The sequence below is a fragment of the Gymnodraco acuticeps genome, unplaced genomic scaffold (assembly GCF_902827175.1).
Source record: "Gymnodraco acuticeps unplaced genomic scaffold, fGymAcu1.1, whole genome shotgun sequence".
Classification (NCBI taxonomy): Eukaryota; Metazoa; Chordata; class Actinopteri; order Perciformes; family Bathydraconidae; genus Gymnodraco; species Gymnodraco acuticeps.
The window spans coordinates 130,001-154,220 of record NW_022991300.1 but is presented as its reverse complement, the minus strand read 5'-3'; the positions used below and the strand labels follow the sequence as shown (position 1 = coordinate 154,220).

The following is a 24,220-nucleotide window of genomic DNA, read 5'->3' as shown; positions in this document are numbered from 1 at the left end:
ATTTTGATTAAGGGGGAACATCCTCGCTACCTTTAATGATCAAAAGTTCACAATGCTCGTCACACACACTCACACACACACACACACACGCACACACACACACACATTATAAAGGAGCTGACTGGCAGCTGGAGGATTCAGAGAGTCAGCAGGTGGGAGTCTGTCGCTGAAGTAAGAAGTGTGAAACGATTTAATGTTGCAACGTTTTAAAAACGTACCGTATTTATATTGTGGATAGTTTAAATGTAAGGTATGACTCTAGGTGCACAAATAGTGAGATTAATTCATTTTAAAATGTCAAAGTTAACTTTCCTTAGATGTTTACATTTTGTTATATTTGTATTATAATAATACCGTTGTCTGACTTCTTCTTCAAAAGGCCTTTAAAAGCCTCGAGAAGCTTCAACAAAAGGCGGGAAAACACATCTAGATGTTCTGAGTGTGTTTTGTTTGTTTTCATATTTTATATCAGAGCGTAAAACAATAAATAATAAATAGAATGTTATTTTTAATCCCACAAAACCACTCTGTTAACATTCATTAGTTTACTTGTTGTTATATTTGTATTATTGTTATATAATGAACTGCTGCTCTTCCTGTTCCTCGTACAGCAGGCATGTTTAGAGCTCAGCTAAGGAGTTTGATTCACTAAAGAACAACGAAGGCTCTTATTCTCATTTCATCTGTGTTTTGTGTCTCCAGCTCTGAGGACAATATGAACTCCAGCAGACGTTTCGACAGCTATAGCGAAGCTTTCACAAAGAACTTCATCACCTTTGTCCTGGTATTCACCATCATCTGCATCAATGGAGCTTTTGTCTACACATACTTCAAGAGCAAGGACTTCCAGCGAGACCCCAGGTGATAAACAGATATGTGAACATAGTCACAGTAAAACAGATTGTACTTGATATTCAGATCTGCTTAAATGTGGAGGTAAAGGTTGGAATCAGCTGTTGTATTAATGCTTTGCTCTAAAACAAGTATATTCAAATAGATTGAAACTTTGTTTAGGTGACAGCAAATGTCCTTTTAACATATGGAAAGCTTGTCGCCCTAAAACAAGAAATACTAAATGATTGAAACGTGGGCTGCACAATTTGGAAAAAATAAGTATCTAAGATGAGTTGACTGATATTTCAACTGCGACATTATTCACAGTAATTGGAGAGATTGATCATTTTTGCAGGATATGAATGGCTCTGATATCTCTGCAGCTCCAAGGTTCTTCGTTAAACTTTGTATTTGTATGTTGCTTGTAAAGCACTTTGAGCACCAGGAAAAGCGATATGTAAATAACATGTATTATTATTATTACTATTTAAAAACATATTTAGCCTTTTACAAATATTTTTTATTTAGCCTTTATTTATACAGGTGTAAAATCTCATTGAAACTCGTATTGCACTTGTTCATATAGTGCATCATATATATATTAATTGTGCAGCCCTTATCAAATGTTGTTTTAGTCACGGTGATCCATGAGAGGAGATCATTCAGATTTGGATTGGATTGTAAATGTATTATCTCTTGGATTTCCACACGGCATCTATTGCACGTCTGTCCGTCCTGGGAGAGGGATCCCTCCTCTGTTGCTCTCCCTGAGGTTTCTCCCATGTTCCCTTTAAACTGTGGGTTTTCTCCGGAAGTTTTTCCTTGTACGATGTGAGGGTCTAAGGACAGAGGGTGTCATATTGTCATACTGATATTCTGTACAGACTGTGAAGACCACTGAGACAAATGTAACATTTGTGATATTGGGCTATATAAATAAACATTGATTGATTGATTGAGTTTCCAGAAAAGCGTTTTTTGGGTCCTTTGCAGTCTCAGCAGGGGTTCAAATGAAGAGGTTTAAACTGTGAATTATCAGTACATGGTATGTTCAGCTAATATTCTAACGGTACATCCACACGGGAGCATTGCTTGCTTCAACGGAGACGCTTCCCATTCACTTTGAATGGGGTGACGTCACGCTTTGCTTTGCCTCCTTTGCTCGCTTCGAAAGTTGAGAAAAGTTCAACTTTTCAAGCTTCGACGGAAGCGTCAGCCAATCAAATCATATGCCAGTACAAACACTAGCCAATCAAACCGCGTGCTTGTGTGTCCGGGGCGGGAGATTAATGTTAAACTAATCTCAATCCAATTGAAGTGGTTGTTGGTCGCGCTTCAACGCGACGCTGCAGTGTGGACGTACCGTAACGCACACGGCAGCGTGCGTTGAAGCTTGCCGGCTCGACCAACAACCAATCACATGAATCTCCCACCCCGGGCACAAAAGCACACGGTTTGATTGGCTAGAGCTTGTACTGGTGTATGATTTGATTGGCTGACGCTTTCGTCGAAGCTTGAAAAGTTGAACTTTTCTCAACTTTTGAAGCGAGCAACGGAGGCAAAGCGAAGCCACGGAACAACAATGCAGTTCCGCAAAGCGTGGGAAGCTTCAACGCACGCTGCCGTGTGGACGGGCCGTAACATTGCTAACGTTAGACTAAAGTATTTATATTGTGAAATCTCTAAAGCTTTACTAAATCAACACATTGCATGTTGATTACAATTGATCGGAGGCATTATAGACACTGAGACATGAAGCTGCTCCGGTTTAAATCTGCACTAATTTAGATTTCTAGCTTTGCCTTCTCTTACCAGTGACTGCTGACTTATTTTACTGTCACTCTTTAACTGTGACTCTCTGCGCTCTACAGTGTCAGTAAAGCATTGCACATAATGTTGCTCCATGTAAAATACAAACCTGTTGTATAAAATAACACCTAATTGTACAGAGGACTTTCTTAGGACTAGACTGTAGTTCAAAGCTGTTGTTTTACTTCTTTTTTGCTTGATTGTTCATCCTGCTTTAACCTGCTATTAAGGTTGGGCACCCCTGCCTTAGACCTTACTAATGTGTTAGTATTTGTATTTGATTGTATAGACTTTGAGGAATTGGGTGGTACATAGGAGTGTTTCAAATGTCCCAATAACTCCAGTAGTGTGCTAGAAGTACAAAAGTCAAATCTGATGGAAAAAACAAAAAGATATTGTTTCCGAAACATCGCTATATTCATGTTTTTATTATTATGACCGAATCAGTGATTTTAACCACACTGTAAAATATTACCATGATTTCACAATATTTAGTTGTAATATTTTACAATAAATTACTGTTTTACCACTTTACAGTCTTTACCTGTAATGTTCACAATATAATACTGTAATTTTGAATTTCACAGTGAAATCAATACAGGCACAGTTAATTACTGTGAATGTACAGGATCAATGATTACCAGGATTTCACAACATGTTACTGTATTATTTCACAGTAAAATACTGTATTCAGACCATCCTCTGTGATAACACAACAAATTAAGTGATTTTCTTGCTTTCATCGCTCTTAAATACTAATTTCTTTCTTTGGTGCAGGTTTTACTTAAATTGAAAGGGGCACTGCTGCATGTGCCTTAAAATAAACGATGCAACATATAAATCTATGTAAAATTGAAATGGTTGTCTTGGCTTAGTGTTTTCAGGTGCTTCCTGGGCATTAACCCCAAGACGGGCTCGAAAGCCAAAAAGAGGCATGGCAATTTAAACCCTCATGTCAGCACATTCTTCAGATCAATTGTTGACTTCGAGTGGATGTCTGTAGACATGTGTTACGTGCTCCCCTCCTTGTTTTCTTTCTGTTTCCCTGCTGCAGGTGCACCTGGTCTGCCCCTGGCTCCGCCTCTGCCCAGGTGCACCTGGTCTGCCCCTGGCTCCGCCTCTGCCCAGGTGCACCTGGTCTGCACCTGGTCTGCCCCTGGCTCCGCCTCTGCCCAGGTGTTCCAAATTCCACTCAGCCGTGTATATATAAAGAGAAGCTGGAGGAGAAGGATGTCTCGCCTGTCCTAACGCTGGGAGACACTCTCCTTAGAATACCTCTTTGCCATTTTGAGCTGTAGGCCATATTTTTGCAGGTGTCTTTATGTTTAGCCTGGAGGACCTGGTAGTCCAGTTTTCGTGGGTTTATTTTGTTTCCCATAGGGTTTATAATTGATTTCTGGTTAGGGGGGGGAGTTCTGGGTCCTTCGGCCCGTGGTGTGGCTGGCCCGGGTTCCCTCCTTCTGTTTGTTCCTTTTGGCCAGTCCTCCAGACCTCTTTTTGTTTCCCGTTTTGCTTGTGTGAGCAAACGGCTGATTATCAATAAATGCTCGTTACCAAGTACCGGTTATTACGTGTATTCTTTCATGTTGTGGGTCTCAGCACCAGCCACTACGCGGAGTAGAGGTTGGGACCATAACAACATGTCCAAGACACTGTGAAATGTACTTTGCACTTCAATGGAGTAATAAAAAGTTAAAATGGGCATTTTATTTGTTGATTGAGCTGATTGAATTGTGTAGTTATGGTAAAATCCCAGTGAACTAGTCAGATTTACAATATATTATCGTATTATTTACATTTTTATATTTACAGTAAATTACTTGCTACTGTGTTGCATTACTTCTACAGTAATAGAGGTAATTACTGTAATTTATGTACAGCAAGGTACCATAATATCACAGCTCTGTACTGCTATATCACAGTAATTCCATGGGCATGGCAACTGTAAAGTCACAGTATTTAGTTGTACTTTTATTCTAATTTACTGTAAAATATCTACAGTAATTTACTGTGAAATATTCACAGTCAATTACTGTGAAATATTCACAGTCAATTACCGTGAAATCCATGCAACTAGTAGCCAGTAATTTACTGTAATTTTACAGTCAAACATTTTACAGTGCAGGTTTTGAGGACATCTTCAACATGACGCTCCCATCTCTTTCCTGTTTACATATGTTTCTTGTTTTTCTCGTCATCTTCCTCATGTTCTCCTCCTCTTCCTCTTCCTCTCCTGCAGGTATGTGCTGTACATCCACCTGGTGATTAACGACATGATCATGCTGACACTTTCTCTGGGGCTAGTGATCGCCACCTACACCGGAAACCCAGGATTCATCCCCTGCTGGATCATGCTGGTCGTCTTAATCACCACCAACAGGTAGGGTTTCATCCTGGAATAATCACATGGGAGGGAGTCAGATCTTGTACTTGAGTAAAAGTAGAAGTACTCAGATCTTGTACTTGAGTAAAAGTAGAAGTACTCAGATTTTGTACTTGAGTAAAAGTAGAAGTTCTCAGATATTGCACTTGTGTAAAAGTAGTAGTCAGATCTTGTACTTGAGTAAAAGTAGAAGTTCTCAGATATTGCACTTGAGTAAAAGTAGTAGTCAGATCTTGTACTTGAGTAAAAGTAGAAGTACTCAGTGTCACGATCTGTCTGTGTTGTGTTTTGTCTTGTCTTTTTCTGTCTTTGGTTTCCTGTTTTATTTTGAAAAGTGTTCACCTCCTCCCTCCTCACCTGTCTCTTGTTTGTTTGATTAGTCATGTGTGCATTTAGGTTCTGTGTTTTCTGTTAGTCTTTGTTAGTTCCTTGTTGTAGTTTGACGTTGTTCACGGGGAAGAGTTCTGTTTTGCTCCGTCTTTAAGCCTTGAAATAAAGGTATTTTATGTTTATCTGCATTTGGGTCCTGCCTGCTTCGCTCTCAACCCTGACAGAAGGAACTAACCAAGGATGGGCCCAGCAGATCCTTTTGAGTTGGAATTACTTCGTTTTTCCTTTTCTTTGGCTGGCTGTTCTGATAAGAGGAGGGGAGCGTCTGGAGTTCAGCAGCGAGAGGCTGCTCTGGCTAAGGCACACCAGATGGCTATGGAGAAGCCAGATTTAGTGAAATTCTTACCTGGCTGAATTTTGGATTTCCTCTCGGTGTGTTATCCCCTGCCTGCTAGCCCCAGCCATGCTGGCTCCCTGCCTCCCAATTCCCATTATGACACCACACGCATCGGTGTGTTCCGTCTGGAGTCAACCCTTGCTTCTGCCCCAGTTCCTGCTCCTGTCCAAGAGTCGTTCTCTGGAACTCGTCTGGCTTTTGGAGGTCCACGGAGCCTCCAAACGGCTCCTAAGAGAAGGAGTTGCAGGTCCAGGCTAGCAGCCCTAGCCACAGAAGCCATGCTTTGGGCTCCAGTATAGGCCCCAGCAGCCATGGTTCCAGCCCCAGTTCCGGCCCCAGCAGCCATGGTTCCAGCCCCAGTTCTGGCCCCAGCAGCCATGGTTCCGGCTCCAGTACAGGCCCCAGCAGCCATGGTTCCGGACCCAGTACAGGCCCCAGCAGCCATGGTTTCAGCCCCAGTTCTGGCCCCAGCAGCCATGGTTCCAGCCTCAGTCCTGGCCCCAGCAGCCATGGTTCCGGCCCCAGTTCTGGCCCCAGCAGCCATGGTTCCAGCACCAGTTCTGGCCCCAGCAGCCATGGTTTCGGCCCCAGTTCTGGCCCCAGTAGCCATGGTTCCAGCCTCAGTCCTGGCCCCAGCAGCCATGGTTTCGACTCCAGCCCCTCGTCTCCAGCCGATGCCAGCTCCCCGTGTCCTGTCGGCATTCCGGCCGACTCCAGCCCCCCGTGTTCTGTTGGCGAACCGACCGGCTCAAGTCTCCTCTCAAATTCCTTCTCAAGTCCCCTCTCAAGCCACATCTCCAGCTCCCTCTCGAGTCCCCTCTCAAGTTCCCTCTCGAGTCTCCTTTCAAGTCCCCCCTCAAGTCCCCCCTCGAGTCCCCTCTTAAGTCACCCCTCGAGTTCCCTCTCAAGTCCCCCCTCGAGTCCCATCTCAAGTCACCCCTCGAGTTCCCTCTCAAGCCTCCTTTCAAGTCACCTCTCAAGTCACCTCTCGAGTTCCCTCTCAAGTCACCTCTCGAGTCCCCTCTCAAGCCTCATTTCAAGTCTCCTCTCGAGTTCCCTCTCAAGTCTCCTCTTGAGTGTCCTCTGGAGTTCCCTCTCGAGTGTCCTCTCAAGTTCCCTCTCGAGTCCCCTCTCAAGTCACCCCTCCAGCTCCCTCTCGAGTCCCCTCTCGAGTCACCTCTCGAGTCCCCTGTCGAGTCACCTCTCAAATTCCATCTCTAGTCCCTTCTCAAGTCCCTCCTCTAGTCACTTCTCTAGTCCCCTCTCTGGTCCCTTCCCGAGTCCCCCCTCTAGTCACTTCCCATGTCCCTTCCCAAGTCCATTCTCTAGTCCCATCTATAGTCCCTACTCAAGTCCCTCCTCTAGTCAATTCCCTAGTCCCATCTCTAGTCCCACCTCTAGTCACTTCTCTAGTCCCATCTCCAGTTCCCTCTCGAGTCCCCTCTCCAGTTCCCTCTCGAGTTCCCTCTCAAGTCACCTCTCGAGTTACCTTCTCGAGTCCCTCCTCTAGTCCCTCCTCTAGTCCCTCCTCTAGTCCCCTCTCTAGTCCCTCCTCGAGTCCCCTCTCTAGTTCCCCCTTGGTTCCCCTCTCGAGTCTCCTCTCAAGTCCCTACCCAATGTCCTGGTCCGTTGGAGGTTCCGCTGGGGGTCCTGCCAACTCCATGTCCTGTCCCGTTGGAGGCCCCGCCGACTACTCCTCTGCCGGGGGTCCTGCCAATCCTATGTCCGTGCAGTTGGAGGTTCCGCTGGAGGTCCTGCCAACCCTATGTCCTGTGCCCTTGGAGTTTCCGCTGGGGGTCCTGCCAACTCTATGTCCTGTCCCGTTGGGGTCCCGCCAACTACTCTTCTGCCGGGGGTCCTGCCAACCCTATGTCCTGTGCCGTTGGAGGCCCCGCCGACTACTCCTCTGCCGGAGGTCCTGCCAATCCTATGTCCGTGCCGTTGGAGGTTCCGCTGGAGGTCCTGCCAACCCTATGTCCTGTCCCGTTGGGGGTCCCGCCGACTACTCTTCTGCCGGGGGTCCTGCCAACCCTATGTCCTGTACCGTTGGAGGTCCCGCCGACTACTCTCCTGCCGGGGGTCCTGCCAACCCTGTGTCCTGTCCCGTTGGGGGTCCCGCCGACGACTCTTCTGCCGGGGGTCCTGCCAACCCTATATCCTGTGCCGTTGGAGGTTCCGCTGGGGTTCCTGCCAGCTCCATGTCCTGTCCCATTGGGGGTCCCGTTGACTACTCTCCTGCCGGGGGTCCTGCCAACCCTGTGTCCTGTCCCGTTGGCGGTCCCGCCGACGACTCTTCTGCCGGGGTTCCAGCCCACCCTATGTCCTGTGCCGTTGGAGGTTCTGCTGGGGTTCCTGCCAGCTCCATGTTCTGTCCCGTTGGGGGTCCCACCGACTACTCTCCTGCCGGGGGTCCTGCCAACCCTGTGTCCTGTCCCGTTGGGGGTCCCGCCGACGACTCTTCTGCCGGGGGTCCTGCCAATCCCATGTCTTGTTCCGTTGGAGGTCCCGCCGTCACCTGTCTCGCCGGGGGTCCTGCCAACTCCTGGTCCTCTTCCATGGGGGATCCTGCCGAAGCCTGTCCCACCGGCTCCGGTTCCTGTCCGGCCGACACCGGGTCCTGCCCGGCCTCCAGAGCTGTCCCGTCAGCGCTTTCCTGCCCGGCCTCCGGAGCTGTCCGTTCTTCGCCCTCGAACCCGGCCCCCTGAGAGCCGCAGTCTTCGCCCTCGGGCCCGGCCCCCTGACTCTTCCTTGGATTCTGCCTTGCTCCCGGGCCGTCCGCCCGAGTACCCCACCTTGGACTCTGCCTTGCCCCCGGGCCGTCCTCCCGAGTTCCCCTTTTTGAACTCTGCCTTGCCCCCGGGCCGTCCGTCCAAGTCCCCATCCTTGAACTCTGCCTTTCCCCCGGGCCGTCTGCCCGAGACCCCTTCCGGGTCCTACGCTGTGCCCCTGGGCTGTCAGCCCAAACCTGTCCTCCAGACCCCCTCCACCCACCCTGTTGACCCTAGTTTTGTGTTTCTCTCTCCCTCCAGGAACAGCCCTCTGAATCTGGCTGGTATGGCGTTGGAGCGTTACATCGCCGTGTGTCTTCCTCTTCATCACGTCCAGATCTGCACGGTGCAGAGAGCCCACCTCCTCATCGCTCTCATCTGGCTCGTGTCCTTCATCCCTGCCTTCACTGACATCATCATCATCCTCATCACTCAGACTCTGTCTGTCTTCTCAAAGACGGTCTTCTGTAACGCCTCCTTGGTCTTCAACACACCGTACCACGAGACCCTCAGTCTAGTGGTGGAGGTATTTGTTATCTCGTTGAATTTCTCTCTGATATTTGTGTTTGTCACGCCTTTCCCTCCGGCAGTGGTTGTTATGGAAATCTAAAAACCCCAATACTGTAGAGTACAAGTCAGAAAACAAATAAATGGTGAATCAGACACAGTTGTCTTTCTGGTGATGTTTATTCAAGGCCTCAAACAAACATCAGATACAATAAAATATAGACACAGGTCTCACAGAGTATAGGATAGTCTGCGCGAGTGTGCGCAGTTTAATATAATAGCAAAGCAATATAAAGGGAGAGTAAAAAGGTGGGGAGGAGAATACATCTTCACACGGTCACATTGTTATTAGACACCTGGCCTTGAGCTGTAGAAGTTCTCGTGTGACTTTGTGTGAGTCAACTCAGTAGCCAAAACAGCTCTGTGGCCTTGAAGTAGAGAAGATAGAGGAAAACAGCACAGTGACCAAATGAGAAACATTTGGTTACTTTGAACATATCAGGATATAATAAAATGTCCACTACATTCCCCACTTTTGATCATACTTGATCAATAAAAACAAATGACAGGATAGACTGATATAACACATCAATGAATACACTCCATCACTGGTTTAAGTAAACACATCACAAATATATCATAGAAAACTGGCTGTTTGTGTGGAGGACAGACTCCAATATAATGTAAGCATAAGAGGAGAGTACACTCGATTCACATGATTATATTGATTATATTGTAGTGTCGGAATCAGACTCTTCTGATAAGAGCTGGTCTATCTCACTGTGGCGCAAAGGATTGTCTTGTAATGGAATAGCAGTACACTGAACGAAAGCTGAGGATACCATGCTGGAAACGCACTTCTTCAGTATTGGGATAATCAAACAGACATATAATATGACACAGGTCAAGAGCAAATTGGTGCTGCATGAGCATATTCTAGAGGCTATTATGAATGAGGCATGACCTGGAAGCCTTGCGTCGTCTCGTAAGTGAGGTTCTCTAGCCGAACGTGTAAGGTATCTATGTTATGGGCATTGTTTACTGTACCCCACCATGGAAACAAGCCACCAAAGAATTTAGCTCCAGTGGACGTCAGCTCTCTTTTTACCTTGTGGTGGTCCGGGTGTTGGAACTCTGGGTAATGATGTGTCGTGTACATTAAGGACGTGAGGACCGTGACTGCTGGATTCAAATCCACTAGAGTGCATGTACCTATCCAGAGGGGAGCCAGAACTTGATAGAGCTTGTCGCCGCACAACCAAACGTAATCTTGTGGCGAGCTAAACCCAGCATCACTGGGCCAGGCCAGTTGGAGGGAAATATGGTTAACATCAGGGAATGCTACGTTAGAAAGGATTCTTCCAGGGACACTGAATATGCAATACGAGATATTGTAAACACTGTAACTGCACTGTGCTATCTTCCCCATCCCTTAGAGTAATGTTACCAATCCCTGTCTTGACCAGCCCCTCTGCCCATGTGGTTCGCCCTGCTCTCCCCATGTACCTCTTAGATACCTCGATTTCGGCTGACATGCTGTGTGCTGACCATGGATACATAAAATATAGGACTAGTCCTAACACAACTATCATGGCAAATATGCAGAGGAACCATTTTATGATTGTCCAGGCTCTCCGGTAGTATTGCTCACGGTTGCGTTGTCGTTTTCCCAGGCGAGCCGTCATCACGAGGTGGGAATGCTCCATGGGGTGTGTGTGTGTATTCCCTCGGTCGATGTTGTGACACGGACAGTCAGACTCCGCACACCGGTAACACAAACGAGGAACCAGAGGGCATATGGAACCGCTCAGCTGGCACTCGCTCGTGATACCTTGTGTGTAGTGTTTTTTGGTGTATGTAGTGCAAGTGTGGTGCAAGTTGGTGATTAGGACACATCACTTGTTGTCATCTACTTCTGTTGGTGATTAGGACACATCACTTGTTGTCATCTACTTTTGTTGGTGACTAGGACACATCACTTGTTGTCATCTACTTTTGTTGGTGACTAGGACACATCACTTGTTGTCATCTACTTTTGTTGGTGACTAGGACACATCACTTGTTGTCATCTACTTTTGTTGGTGACTAGGACACATCACTTGTTGTCATCTACTTTTGTTGGTGACTAGGACACGTCACTTGTTGTCTTCTGCTTCTACCGTTTCTCCTTTCCTGTGACTACGACCTTGCAGTGGCTGGCGTGGACCCACGTAGCTCTCTCTCTGCGACCTTGACCGCTGTCTGGTTGACCAGACGCAGGTAGGGGCCAACGATTGGATTTCCAGCTCTTTCTCCGGAAATCCTTGACCAGCACGAAGTCGCCGGGTTGGAGATGGTTAAGTGGACCAGTGGCAGTCGCTAAAGTGGATGACAGGTTAACATACAACATAGCAACATAGCATCCTCACACAAAGTTGTGGAGGGAAGAGGACATCCTGGAGCCTTGAGTCCAATCTGTGGAGGAGCCCCAAAATGGATTTCAAATGGCTGAGTTGGCTCCATGTTCGTTCCCACATCCTCATGTACATCAGCTCAATGGGCAGAGCTCGTGTCCATGACAGACCTGTGTCTGCACAGCATTTTGCTAGTTTGTTTTTGATTGTGCCGTTCCCTCTTTAGCAAAATGTGAACCGTTGTTCTAATTTAAGATGTTCTCTGATGGGCTAAGCTCAATGAAATCCAGCATTAGGTGCTAAATGAATTTTGCTTAATGCAAATTACCCCCCTTCACCCCCCTTCAGAACCACTCCTGATTTATAGCCTCTAACATCTGATTTATAGCCTCTAACATCCCCCCTTTTTACACATTGTCCAACCCATGTGTCAAAAACAGCCCCAACAGCCTTCCACCGAGCCTTCTCAACTGGTGTAGCTAGCTGCTGAAGTGACGACATGTTGTCAGTGAAGGAGGAGACAGGCATTCTAACAAATGAGTGTAAGGTGCGTGAGGTGCGAGAGGAATCAGACTCTTCCTTTGCGGCTGAGTCAGCAGAAAATTAGCAGACCCAATTTCTTAGGGGAACTGGGTCTGTACTGCTTGCAGAAATTGTCTACACTTCCAAATAGCCACAAAATCGTGCACTACCCCAAAAGCATAGCGTGAGTCAGTGTAAATAGTCACGGTTTTGCCTTCTGCAAACGTGCAGGCTTCAGTTAGTGCGATGAGCTCTGCTGCTTGTGCTGAGACATGGGATTGGTCCGGAACGGAGTACAGCAGAATCTGAAACAACAGGAAAACACCCCACCCGATTAGTGCCCCCTTGGTCGCGAGAGGCAGACCCATCAACATACAAAATGAGGTCAGCCTTGGTCAGAGGAACGTCTTTTATGTCCGGTCTAGGTGTGCACACAGTCGTGTTCGTCACCTTCAGGCAAAGGTCAATAAGAGGTTTCTTACACCTTTTCCAAAGTCAAATTCAAGCACTTTTCAAGCAGCTTACAGCTGTTGTAAATTACATATTTATATGCACATACTCAAGTGAGTATTTCCCTACCTCACATTAACTCAGATGTTCTTTATGCTATAAACAACCAAATGTGTGTTTCGTGATAGCATTCTACACGAGGATGAAAAATTGAAGAAAAGAAAACTAAGTTTAATATTAATATCAAAATGAGTGATCTGTACATCTAAAAACCCAATTCAAGCGACCTTTCACCTCCACTTAATTAAATGCACTGGTTGCAAGATAAAAAATGTGAGTTAATTGATTTTAGATAAACAGTTTAAGTTGCAACTTAATTGTGTCATTTGAACTCTGATTTCTGCATTAATTGACTTCACCCTAAATTCAAGTTGAGGTATTGTAATGCAATTGGCTTGATAACTTAATTGTTCTACACCTTGAGTTAAGGATTTCAAGTCCACTCCCACTTAAGATGCCTGGACAAGTTCCCACAGTTAAGACAAATAGAAATATACAAAGGACATTTTAAGGTGAGCGTCATCTTTTGTCATTCAAATACAACTTGAAATTCAAACTCTCCTGATTGAAACATCATGTGTTGAAATAAACAACTGCAGTTCAAAAATAAAAAGTGAATTGCCTAATATTTTTGTTGTGGAATCAATTAATTAATTTCTTTAAAGGCAAAAACATGAATAAGCTAAAAGGAAAACCCTATTGAATACAATATTATTTGGAGCAACTTAATTTACAAATGGCTGTCAACTTAAAAACATCTGTCCATGTTCAACATGTGGTAATTAAGTATACATAACTTAAGATTACATTTAAATCATACGGTAAAACAAGTTGGAACGTTTGGAGTAATCAACTTAAAAACTTGTGTTTATGCTACCAATTATTAAGTAAGTGGTAATTGAAAACACCTCTGATTGTAGAGGAAACGCCTTTTCCCCTAACTCGAATAACTTTGTTGCTCTAACAAAATGTCATTAGAAGTTGTCTTAACTCAATAACCATCGATGCAACCTATTGCCTTGATTCTCTTTGTTAAGCCAAGCATTTGTTTTTAGAGTGTACGTAGACTGGGCCTCCCATACAACCTGGCTGAGCCGATATAAAAACAATCAGCCAAATAACTTCTCAAAACATCATTGATTACTATTTTTTTTAAAAATACTTTTAGGTTGGCAGTAAACATAAGTCAGAGGTACCTGGTGTACTTTTCCTTCACTTAATTATTTAATACCTTTAGTTACTTCACAGATCTGGATGAACGATGTGAAATATAATCAAGTGATATAATCAGACTTTAGTTCCACCTGGAGTAAATCCACCAGCTACCCTGCAGTATACAAAGTCATTCAAACTAGCTGCACCTTCACCAGCTTTGAGAACACTTTCATGATCAATCATTATAAAACATATCATATATATTATTCTGAAATGGACCAATCTGCACAATGAATACTTTTACTGTCGCTATTTTCACTATATTTTGATGAGAATACTTTTCTACTTTCACTTGAGGAACATTTTGAATGCAGGACTTTTACTGGAACAGAGTATTCCTACACTCTGGTACTTCTACTTTTGCTAAGTACAAGATCTGAGTACTTCTACTTTTACTCAAGTACAAGATCTGAGTACTTTAGTCTGAATTTCTAGCTACAAAATCACGCAGCGCTGCATACAAAATAACCTCACAATGGTAACAAGTGGAAAATAATATTTACAAATGTGTACAATGATTTGTAGGTAATTTTGACTACTCAAAACACCTGACTTATACAAAGGAAGACTGTGTTCATTCTACAATTACATGGGATTAAAGTAACATGTAGTTTTACTTGTATAATATTTCCATTTTGTATAAAAGACCGTTTGTTTTCATCTGTTTTAGAATAAACAAAGTATTGGCTTCAGAATACCAACCTTGTTTCGGCAAATTCAGATGATAAATACAACTTTGAAACTTGTAACGGCATAATTACAAGCAGAGAACGGACTAATGTAACATCACAACAAGCATAACAACAGCCGTGTGTTATGAACACTGCTGTGGGTGCGCAAATCATGAGGTCATCAAACTGGCCTTGTATGAGAGCGATGCCTTTAGAAACTTGGAGAGAGACCAACCTTGTACACAATGCCTGGTTGTACACAGTAGCCTTGACACAAACGTGTGAATCTGTAAGGTTTACCCTTATATTCAAATGTGAACAAAATTGACTGTCTTTGTGTACAGGAACACTGAAAAATGCATTTGAGAGATCTTATTACAGTAAAAAAATGCTGCAGAGGCTGGAACTTAGGAAGAAATCAGATAAGGACTTGGGACGAGCGTGCATAGCTGCATAGCATTTACAGCTGTAAATCCTGGACAAATCTCCACTCGTCAGGAGGTTTTGTCTCTGATCTTTTTGACAGGAAACACTGGAGTACGTACCGGAATCGTTACACGGAATAATGACCCCTTGTTTAAACAGAGAGGTAACACTGGCTGAATGCCATCAACAGCTTCACGTTTCAATGGGTACGGGGGTTGATTTGAACGGAACGTGGACATTAAACATACGTCATATCTGTGAGCTGCCCAGAGTGAGTATGGCCCATCTGAAAGCGCGGCAGGAAGCTCAGAGATATGAGAATTACCCCATCATCCTCAACCAACAGCAATGTGCGCAGAACGGCTACGTTTGTGCACATTTTCATCTTATACATGTCACCTGACATATAGTACATAACATATTCTGTGTGTGTAGGTGTCCAATCAGTGACTGACTCCAAATCTTTAACGATTGGATCCAAATCCCTCTATCTATCAGTGGGCCCCCCTGGCTAGTGAAATGTGTGTACCGCCCCTGGGATTTGACACAGTTTGTGTTGTGTGGGTGTGCAACAGGAACCAGCGCTACGCAGCAAACTCCAAGCATAGTCTTAAGCATGAGCTCCTCATTCACACATTCTAACAGAAAACTCTCATCATTCCCGGGAACCACATTTACACAGATTAACAACATTAACAACGTTAGCACGTATAATGCAAATGAGAAGCTTCCATGGACACAGCAGGTGGAAAAAACACGTTGATCAGTCAAACGCAACAACGCCTGAGAATCAGGATATGTCAGCAGCCATTTAATACACATTCACACAGTTCTTTATCATCAAAAGTTTTTGAACCATCGTAGGAGATGGCTGCCGGACTTTAAACCCCTCATTTGTGGAATAAATGAGGCCTAAGCCGAACCGGAGTTTCAGATCTCTGCCCAGTAAATGTATTAGGCAGACGGAGGATAAAATAAACTGTTTTTTTTACTGATGTGGGAAATGGATTGACTATCATCACCGTTATCTCCACTCTGAAGTGATACAAAAACTTCTCCTTTACTGTTACCCCAGCCGCTCCTATTGAGTGCATACATCTACCACTAAATTTGCAATCAGGCAAATCTGCCCTTTTTACTATAGAACATCAACACCCATGATAGCTAAAGTTAGTGTGGGACATTTCTCAAATGCTGTTTCACTGTCATATTTCAAATATGTACCCTCTTTAACCACAGGCATGTCTTCTACATTTTCCAATGTTCAATAGTAAGATGTGTGTGTGTGTATTCACTTCCCTGGTTCGATGATGCTGGCTGAATTTCCATCTCGCTCGATCGGGTCCCCTCCTCCCCATCTGGTGTAGGTCAGTCTGATTGTGAATGGCCCCGTCCTTGCTGTCCCCCTCTCTGCCTCCACTCGCCAGTGTTCTGTGAGCAGTCCCATAATCCAATGTTCAACACTGCCACACTTGAAACATCTTTCGTCAAATGAAGGTCTTGCTTCTCGTCTTCTGCCTCGGAAAACCTCTTCTGCCTCTCCCTCGGTATTGTGACCGACCAGCATTCTGCGTAGCTTGCTCTGTGTCTGTGAGTCCGTTGAGAAAGGCATTACTGAGGTGTGTTGCCCAAACACCTGCTTGGGCTTGGGTTTGTTTATCCCGCTGTTGTCCCCATCCACTTGGGGCTGATGGGGGTGGACGAGCTTACGGGGAGTCTGTTGACTGCATGGCTGGGACTTGTAGTGGCGGTGGAGGTGGTTGAGGTGGCCCAGCCGGATTGCCAGGGTTGTACCCCGGGGGAGGGAAAGGATACCCAGTCGAGGAGAGGTCATTCAGGCCTGCAATGGAAGAACACAGAGATGTCTGGGGTTTACATGGTTTTGAAAATAATTTATTTTCCTTATTTTCTTCACATTCATTCCAACCTTAATATTTTCTTTAATGCCCAAGGCCAACTGCCTTCTTTCACGGCATTCTGCTTAATCCTCCCAGTATTTATTATAAACACTTTCTGTGAGTGTCCAGTTTTCTATATAAGTCTTTTACTTTAACTTTATTTTTATTTCTACTTCTTGTTCTTGTAATTTATTCTTTAGGTTCTTGATTTTTAATTTACTCTAAAAAAAACCTCCCTTTGGAAATCCGAACATTTCCGTCCATATATCTAATTTAGACAGACTGTTTTCACCATTTCTTACTCTCATGACGTCTACAATCGGCCCCCCAGGAGGTTGTACAAGCCCCCTACTTTGCCTTGCTCCCATGACAAAATCTGTGATATTTGTTCCCCAGTACAAACCACGCAAAAACTAATCGTAAACCCACGATCTAGGACGGGATAAACCCTCTGTGATATTTGTTCCCCAGTACAAACCACGCAAAAACGAATCGTAAACCCACGATCTAGGACGGGATAAAACCCTCTGTGATATTTGTTCCCCAGTACAAACCACGCAAAAACTATTCGTAAACCCACGATCTAGGACGGGATAAACCCTCTGTGATATTTGTTCCCCAGTACAAACCACGCAAAAACTAATCGTAAACCCACGATCTAGGACGGGATAAAACCCTCTTCGAGCAGCCCCTTTCATAAACGTCATGGAGTTTTAATTACGTTTAACTTTAAACAATTTAGACATTGTACATCTCACCCAGTATTGGAAAGCCTTTTTAAGTCCGTTTGATCTCGTGAAGTCAATCAGTTCCACCCCCGGCGCTGGTCCTCTCGTCCCATACGGTTTCTGTCGGGGTAGAGGAAGATCCGCGGATCCTGGAGCGTCCACCACCAGCGTCCGGAGGTGTTCCCAATCGAACTTGCAGAGACCCTGCTCGCAGCGCCAATTGTTATGGAAATCTAAAAACCCCAATACTGTAGAGTACAAGTCAGAAAACAAATAAATGGTGAATCAGACACAGTTGTCTTTCTGGTGATGTTTATTCAAGGCCTCAAACAAACATCAGATACAATAAAATATAGACACAGGTCTCACAGAGTATAGGATAGTCTGCGCGAGTGTGCGCAGTTTAATATAATAGCAAAGCAATATAAAGGGAGAGTAAAAAGGTGGGGAGGAGAATAAATCTTCACACGGTCACATTGTTATTAGACACCTGGCCTTGAGCTGTAGAAGTTCTCGTGTGACTTTGTGTGAGTCAACTCAGTAGCCAAAACAGCTCTGTGGCCTTGAAGTAGAGAAGATAGAGGAAAACAGCACAGTAACCAAATGAGAAACATTTGGTTACTTTGAACATATCAGGATATAATAAAATGTCCACTACATGGTGTAAAGTAACTAAGTACATTCAGTCAAGTATTTAAGCACACTTTTGAGGTACTTCACTTGAGTATTTGTTCTACTTTGTACTTCTACTCGACTACAGTTAGGAGGTATATGGTGTACTTTTACTCCACTACATTTATTGAATAGCTTTAGTTACTTTGTAGACTTTTTACTTTTACTTCTTACATTTTGAACACAAATACCTGTACTTTCTACTTCTTACATTTTCAAAACAGGCTGGTTACTTTAGTTTAATCTGTGTTTGGTGGCGTGATCATTATTATTTAGAGTCATTGTGTCACGAACTTGGAAACACAAGGTAAAGCACTCAAATGCACGAACCGGGAGACAGAGATAAAGTATGAGTAAAATACTTTATTCCAAATAGGTTTACAAAAAAGAGCGACACTCTTAACGAGATGAAAAAAGGGCTCAAAAAAGGCACAAAGAAAATCGCTCACTAAGGTAGGAACAAAAATTACAAAGTAATTCAGGAGCATGAATCAGGCTTGAGACAAAATAAGTGATCGCTGGTACGCAGACTACTGGCATTGAGACAGGACAAGACGAACTGACACAAGGGAAGGGAAGGCTGGGGAATTTAAACAAGAGGTAACTGGCACAGGTGGAAACAATCAGGGGCGGGGCAGACGCTGATGAGAGCAGGAGACACACACAAGGATAGGGAGTGAAGGGACCTGGAATGAAACACAAAAGGTGAGCACCAAAATGAAACAGGAACTGGGAGACATGATGGAACACAACAGTACCCCCCCCCCCCCCTAGGGCTGACTCCTGATGGCCCAGGCTGATCATACAAGTCCTGAATGAGGGTCTTGTTCACAATAAATGATGCAGGTACCCAGCATCTTGCCTCGGGACCATAACCTTTCCAGTCCACCAGGAATTGCTTGCCCAGACCCCTATTGTGGACCTCCAGCAGCTTACGGACCTTATAAACTTGACCACCTTCAAAGAGCTGGGGCGGTGGAGGGGGCTTGGAGGCGGGAACAAGTGTGCTCTCATACACTGGTTTGATCTTGCTGACATGGAAGGTGGGATGTACTCTCATAGACCTCGGAAGTCGTAGGCGCACAGACACAGGATTGATGACCTTGGACACCGGGAATGGACCCACAAACCTAGGAGCCAATTTCTTGGAGGTGACATGAAGAGGTAGGTCCTTGGTAGAAAGCCAAACCTTCTGACCCAGTCTGTAGAGGGGAGCAGCCCTGCGATGGACGTCTGCTACAGCCTTCAACTGAGCCGAACTTCTGAGTAGGGACTGGCGAGCACCAGCCCAGATTCGGCGACAGTGTCTAATCATGGCATTGAACGATGGTACCGCTACTTCTCCTTCGTTGACTGAAAACAGCGGAGGCTGGTAGCCAACATGTGCATTAACAGGTGCATTAACAGCTCGTGAATGTTTACATCTATTAATACAATCCTCCCCCACTCCTTAATTTTCCAGGAGCGCCAGTCAATGTGTGGGTTGTGGATCTTTAGCCATGGGAAACCAAAACTAATCGGGTGCTGAGCAGATTCGAAAATGTGAAACTGCATAGTTTCTGTATGGTCCTTATTTACAGTGATCTGTAAACCCGCTCCACACATCCGATCACTTCTTCATTTCATTCTCTCTATCCCTTTCCAATCATAACAAACTAATCTCTTCCCATCCTACACTTGTCCGCCGTAACCTTCGCTCCCTCTCTCCCTCTACCTTTGCCTCGTCGGTGCTCTCAGCCCTCCCTTCCTCTGATTCGTTCCAACTACTGCCTCCAAACTCTGCTGCAGAAACTCTCCTCTCTACTCTCTCATCCACTCTGGACTCGCTCTGTCCTCTGACATCTCGGCAGGCTCGTCAGTCCCCTCCGGCTCCCTGGCTAAATGATGCACTGCGTGCTAATAGAACCGTCCTTAGGGCAGCAGAGCGGAAATGGTGGAAATCCAAACACCGTGACGACCTCCTAACCTATCAAGCTCTCCTCTCCTCTTTCTCTGCTTCAATCTCTCAGGCAAAAAGCACTTTCTTTCAAGATAAGATCCAATCTTCCTATTCCAATCCTAAAAAACTATTTTCCATCTTCTCCACCCTCTTGGACCCTCCAAAAGCTCCTCCCCCCTCCTCAGTTCTGTCAAGCGACTTTGTTACCCACTTTGAAAAAAAGGTTAATGATATTCGCTCTTCTTTTTCTGACTCACCTTTACTCACCGCTGGGTCACCAGACCTTCCTTCCACCAACACACTAACCTCCTTTTCCCCTCTCTCTCCAAGTGAGGTTCTTACCCTCATTACTTCTGCCCGCCCTACCACCTGTCCTCTGGACCCTATCCCTTCAAACCTCCTTCAGACTATCGCTCCTGATATTCTACCGTTTCTCACCCATTTCATCAACACTTCTCTAACTTCTGGTCACTTTCCAAACAGTCTCAAGGAGGCAAGAGTAAACCCTCTCCTAAAGAAACCCACTCTCAACCCGTCTGATGTTTATAAACTACAGGCCTGTCTCTCTCCTCCCGTTCCTGTCTAAATCACTTGAACGCGCTGTCTTTAAACAACTCTCCTGTTATCTCAATCAGAACAACCTTCTGGATCCGCACCAGTCTGGTTTCAAGGCAGGTCACTCCACAGAAACTGCTCTCATTGCTGTCACGGAGGAACTGCACACTGCCAAAACTGCATCCCTCTCCTCTGTCATCATCCTGTTGGACCTGTCTGCTGCATTCGACACGGTGAATCATCAGATCCTCCTTCGCACTCTCCAAAAACTTGGAGTTTCAGGCTCTGCACTTTCCCTCCTCACCTCATACCTGAAAGACCGTACCTACAGGGTGACTTGGAGAGGGTCTGAGTCCGACCCTTGTCAATTAACTACGGGGGTCCCTCAGGGCTCTGTTCTTGGTCCCCTCCTCTTCTCCTTGTACACAAACTCGCTCGGATCAGTCATTAGCCCGCATGGTTTTTCTTACCACTGCTAAGCTGACGACACCCAATTAATTCTGTCCTTTCCCCGCTCAGAGACCCAGGTCGTCGCACGCATCTCTGCTTGTCTAGCTGACATCTCTCAGTGGATGTCTGCTCACCACCTCAAGCTCAACCTTGACAAGACTGAGCTGCTCTTCCTCCCGGGAAAAGATTGTCCAACTCTTGACCTGACAATCAACATCGGCATCTCAGTTGTTTCCCCGACTCAGACTGCAAGGAATCTGGGTGTGACCCTAGATAACAACCTGTCCTTCACTGCAAACATCGCTGCTACAACCCGTTGCTGCAGATACACGCTTTACAACATCAGGAAGATACGTCCCCAGCTGACTCAGAAAGCGACTCAGGTTCTGGTCCAGGCTCTCGTCATCTCACGCCTAGACTACTGCAACTCCCTCCTGGCTGGTCTACCTGCATGTGCCATCCGACCTCTGCAGCTCATCCAGAATGCAGCGGCTCGTCTGGTTTTCAATCTTCCTAAATTCTCCCACACCACGCCGCTCCTCCCCTCCCTTCACTGGCTTCCGGTAACTGCTAGAATCCACTTCAAGACACTGGTACTTGCTTACCGTGCTGCGAATGGATCTGGCCCTTCCTACATCCAGGACATGGTTAAACCGTACACCCCAGCGCGTGCACTACGCTCTGCATCAGCCAAACGACTCGTTGCGCCCTCGCTGCGAGGGGGACCCAAGTTCCCATCGGCGAAAACACGTGGGTTTGCTGTCCTGGCTCCAAGATGGTGGAATGAGCTCCCCATTGACATCAGGACGGCAGATAGCTTGCACATCTTCCGGCGCAAACTGAAAACTCATCTCTTTCGACTCCACTTCGAGCGTTAGAACGATTAACGAAGCACTTTTATACTAATAAAGGACTGGATTACCTAAAGCCAGTTGAGTAGCACTTGAAATGTTTGGCTCTATGAAACCTGATATACTTATATGATTCTGTTTTCTTCAAGGTTGTGTCTTCCTGGTCGAATGTACTTATTGTAAGTCGCTTTGGATAAAAGCGTCAGCTAAATGCAATGTAATGTAATGTAATGTAATGATCTGAATAGGCTCTGTGCAGTGGGTAACTGTGAACAAAAGACGACCGTCGTAAGGCCCTGACTAGGGTTGGGAACCGAAACTCGGTTCCAGATGAGAACCGATAAGAAAATGCCGGGTACCGGGTACCCATACAAAATACACAATTTCGGTTCTGCTTAACGGTTCCTAAACGCGGTAGACCCTGTATTCCAGCGGGTCCGTCTGCACCGCGGTGCTGCGGTGACCCGGTGGAATACAGGGCGGACCTGGAGAATCACAGAACGGACGGTCGTCAGCGGGCCGTTGACGGCCGGCTCGGTACGCTGACGGCCGGCACCGCCCTTCATTTTTTTAAACGGCATCATATAAATTGCGCTGACAGGCGACAGAGGTCCACAGTTGCCCCGCAGCGATGCTCCCCCGCCCTCCCGTAGACATTTCACGAGCTCAGTCACTTCATAACACCAAAGATAGGTCGCGGTAAACACTCTGAAGTGAGGCTCCACTACACTAAAAAATAAAAATAAAAGGCAAAGTGTAATGCCTGTTAATAGCTTGCCACAGGCATAGCTCAGTTAAAATAAAGCACAGCTATTGTGCAATACATTTGTATTGCATGTATATTTTTTAGTAACAATTTCAGTTAAAGCTTTTAAGAATAAATATATTTTTGTTATCTAAACGTTTGACCTCTTTATTTTACAATTTTGGAATCGAAACGGGGAATCGATAAGAACCGGAATCGATAAGCAGAACCGGAATCGAAATCGGAATCGATAAATTTCAAACAATACCCATCCCTAGCCCTGACACACCAAGCAGTCACTAGAGAACTCGCCGATGCCGACGCCGACTGTTGCGTCGGCGTGTTCTCCTGCGTCTTGGCCATGTGTCGCACTGGAACACACCGCAAAGACTTCAGCCGAGTATGTACGAACTGCGCATGCGTGAGTGGCAATAACTCTCCTTACCAGCAGGCGGCGGTAGTGTGTATTCGTCATTCAAAAAAGGGCAACAACCGGAAGACAGAGAAGAAGAACAGACGTGATATAAACAAACAACAAATAGCGTGTGCATTCCATTTTCACTCTCGTCAACATGTTGAATCGGCCGTGCGTCGGCCATGAAAGGCCAAATAAGGCGTGTCACGGCCGACGGGACACACCAAATTTGAGTTTGGGCGACAGGGCACTCTTCGTCGTCCGACTAACGAAAACGACCGATTTCGGCCTGGTGTGTCAGGGCCTTAAGGCACTGGCGTTAATAGGGCGAGATAGCGGAACAGTTTTTATCTTTAGCTGTTTGACTATGCCCCGGTCCATAAGACCTTCGTCAGCCCCTGAGTCTATTAGCACCCCTTGGTCAATGGCCTGATTGTTTATGCAAATGTTTACCTGGGTAACGGGACGAGGAGAAAAGTCTGTGGAAAGCTTGCTCACCAGCTCCCTCCTCTTGGCTGGTAAGCTCGGTCTTTTCCCGGACATGAGGCGAGTTGGTGATCCAGCTGGCCACAGTAGAAACAGCAGCCCTCCCGCAGACGGCGCTGCCTCTCCTCCAGAGAGAGCCTGGTCCTGACCAGCTGCATGGGTTCGTCTGAGTCAAGCGGAGGCGCTGTCCTCCGGTGGTCCGAAGTCGTGGGCTGGAAAGTCCTTCCTGGTGGAAGGTTTCTCTGAGGGAAGCCCTAGAAACTGGGATGTCTGTCACCGGTGCGCAGGCGCTCTCTCTCCCTTTACCGAAGTCGGTTGTCGATCCAGATTGACACAGCGATGAGAGACTCCAGGTCCCGTTGCACCTCCAGAGGAGCCAGCTGGTCCTTTATCGGATCTGAAAGTCCAGTCATAAAAGCGTTACGAAGAGCCGGAATATTCCACCCGCTGTCCGCTGCCACTGTGCGAAACTCGATGGCATAATCAACCACCTGACGGTTGTGCTGGCGCATCTGAAGAAGTCTTCTGCTGGCCTCTGTAGCAGGCGACGAGTGGTCAAATATGCAACTCATAGTGTCTATGAAGTCGGCTAAAGAATAGCAAAGCTCTGAGTCTCTGGACCATTCTGCAGTAGCCCAGGCTGCAGCTCTTCCCGTTAAATGGGACACGATAAACACCATTTTAGCTTGGTCTGATGAAAAAGCCCTTGGGTTGTG

The 24,220-nt window shown here is 45.9% G+C and overlaps 1 protein-coding gene across 1 annotated transcript in view; it reads left to right on the top strand.

The window, feature by feature from the left end:
• The first annotated feature begins 579 nt into the window (after positions 1–579).
• The window catches only part of LOC117562363 (odorant receptor 131-2-like), a 24,331-nt gene continuing 690 nt past the window's right edge, over positions 580–24,220 (top strand). The window contains exons 1-4 of the mRNA XM_034240183.1: positions 580–614; positions 703–861; positions 4,883–5,023; positions 8,783–9,047. Coding sequence (XP_034096074.1) covers positions 580–614; positions 703–861; positions 4,883–5,023; positions 8,783–9,047 — 600 coding nt within the window. The remainder of the gene's footprint in view (positions 615–702; positions 862–4,882; positions 5,024–8,782; positions 9,048–24,220) is intronic.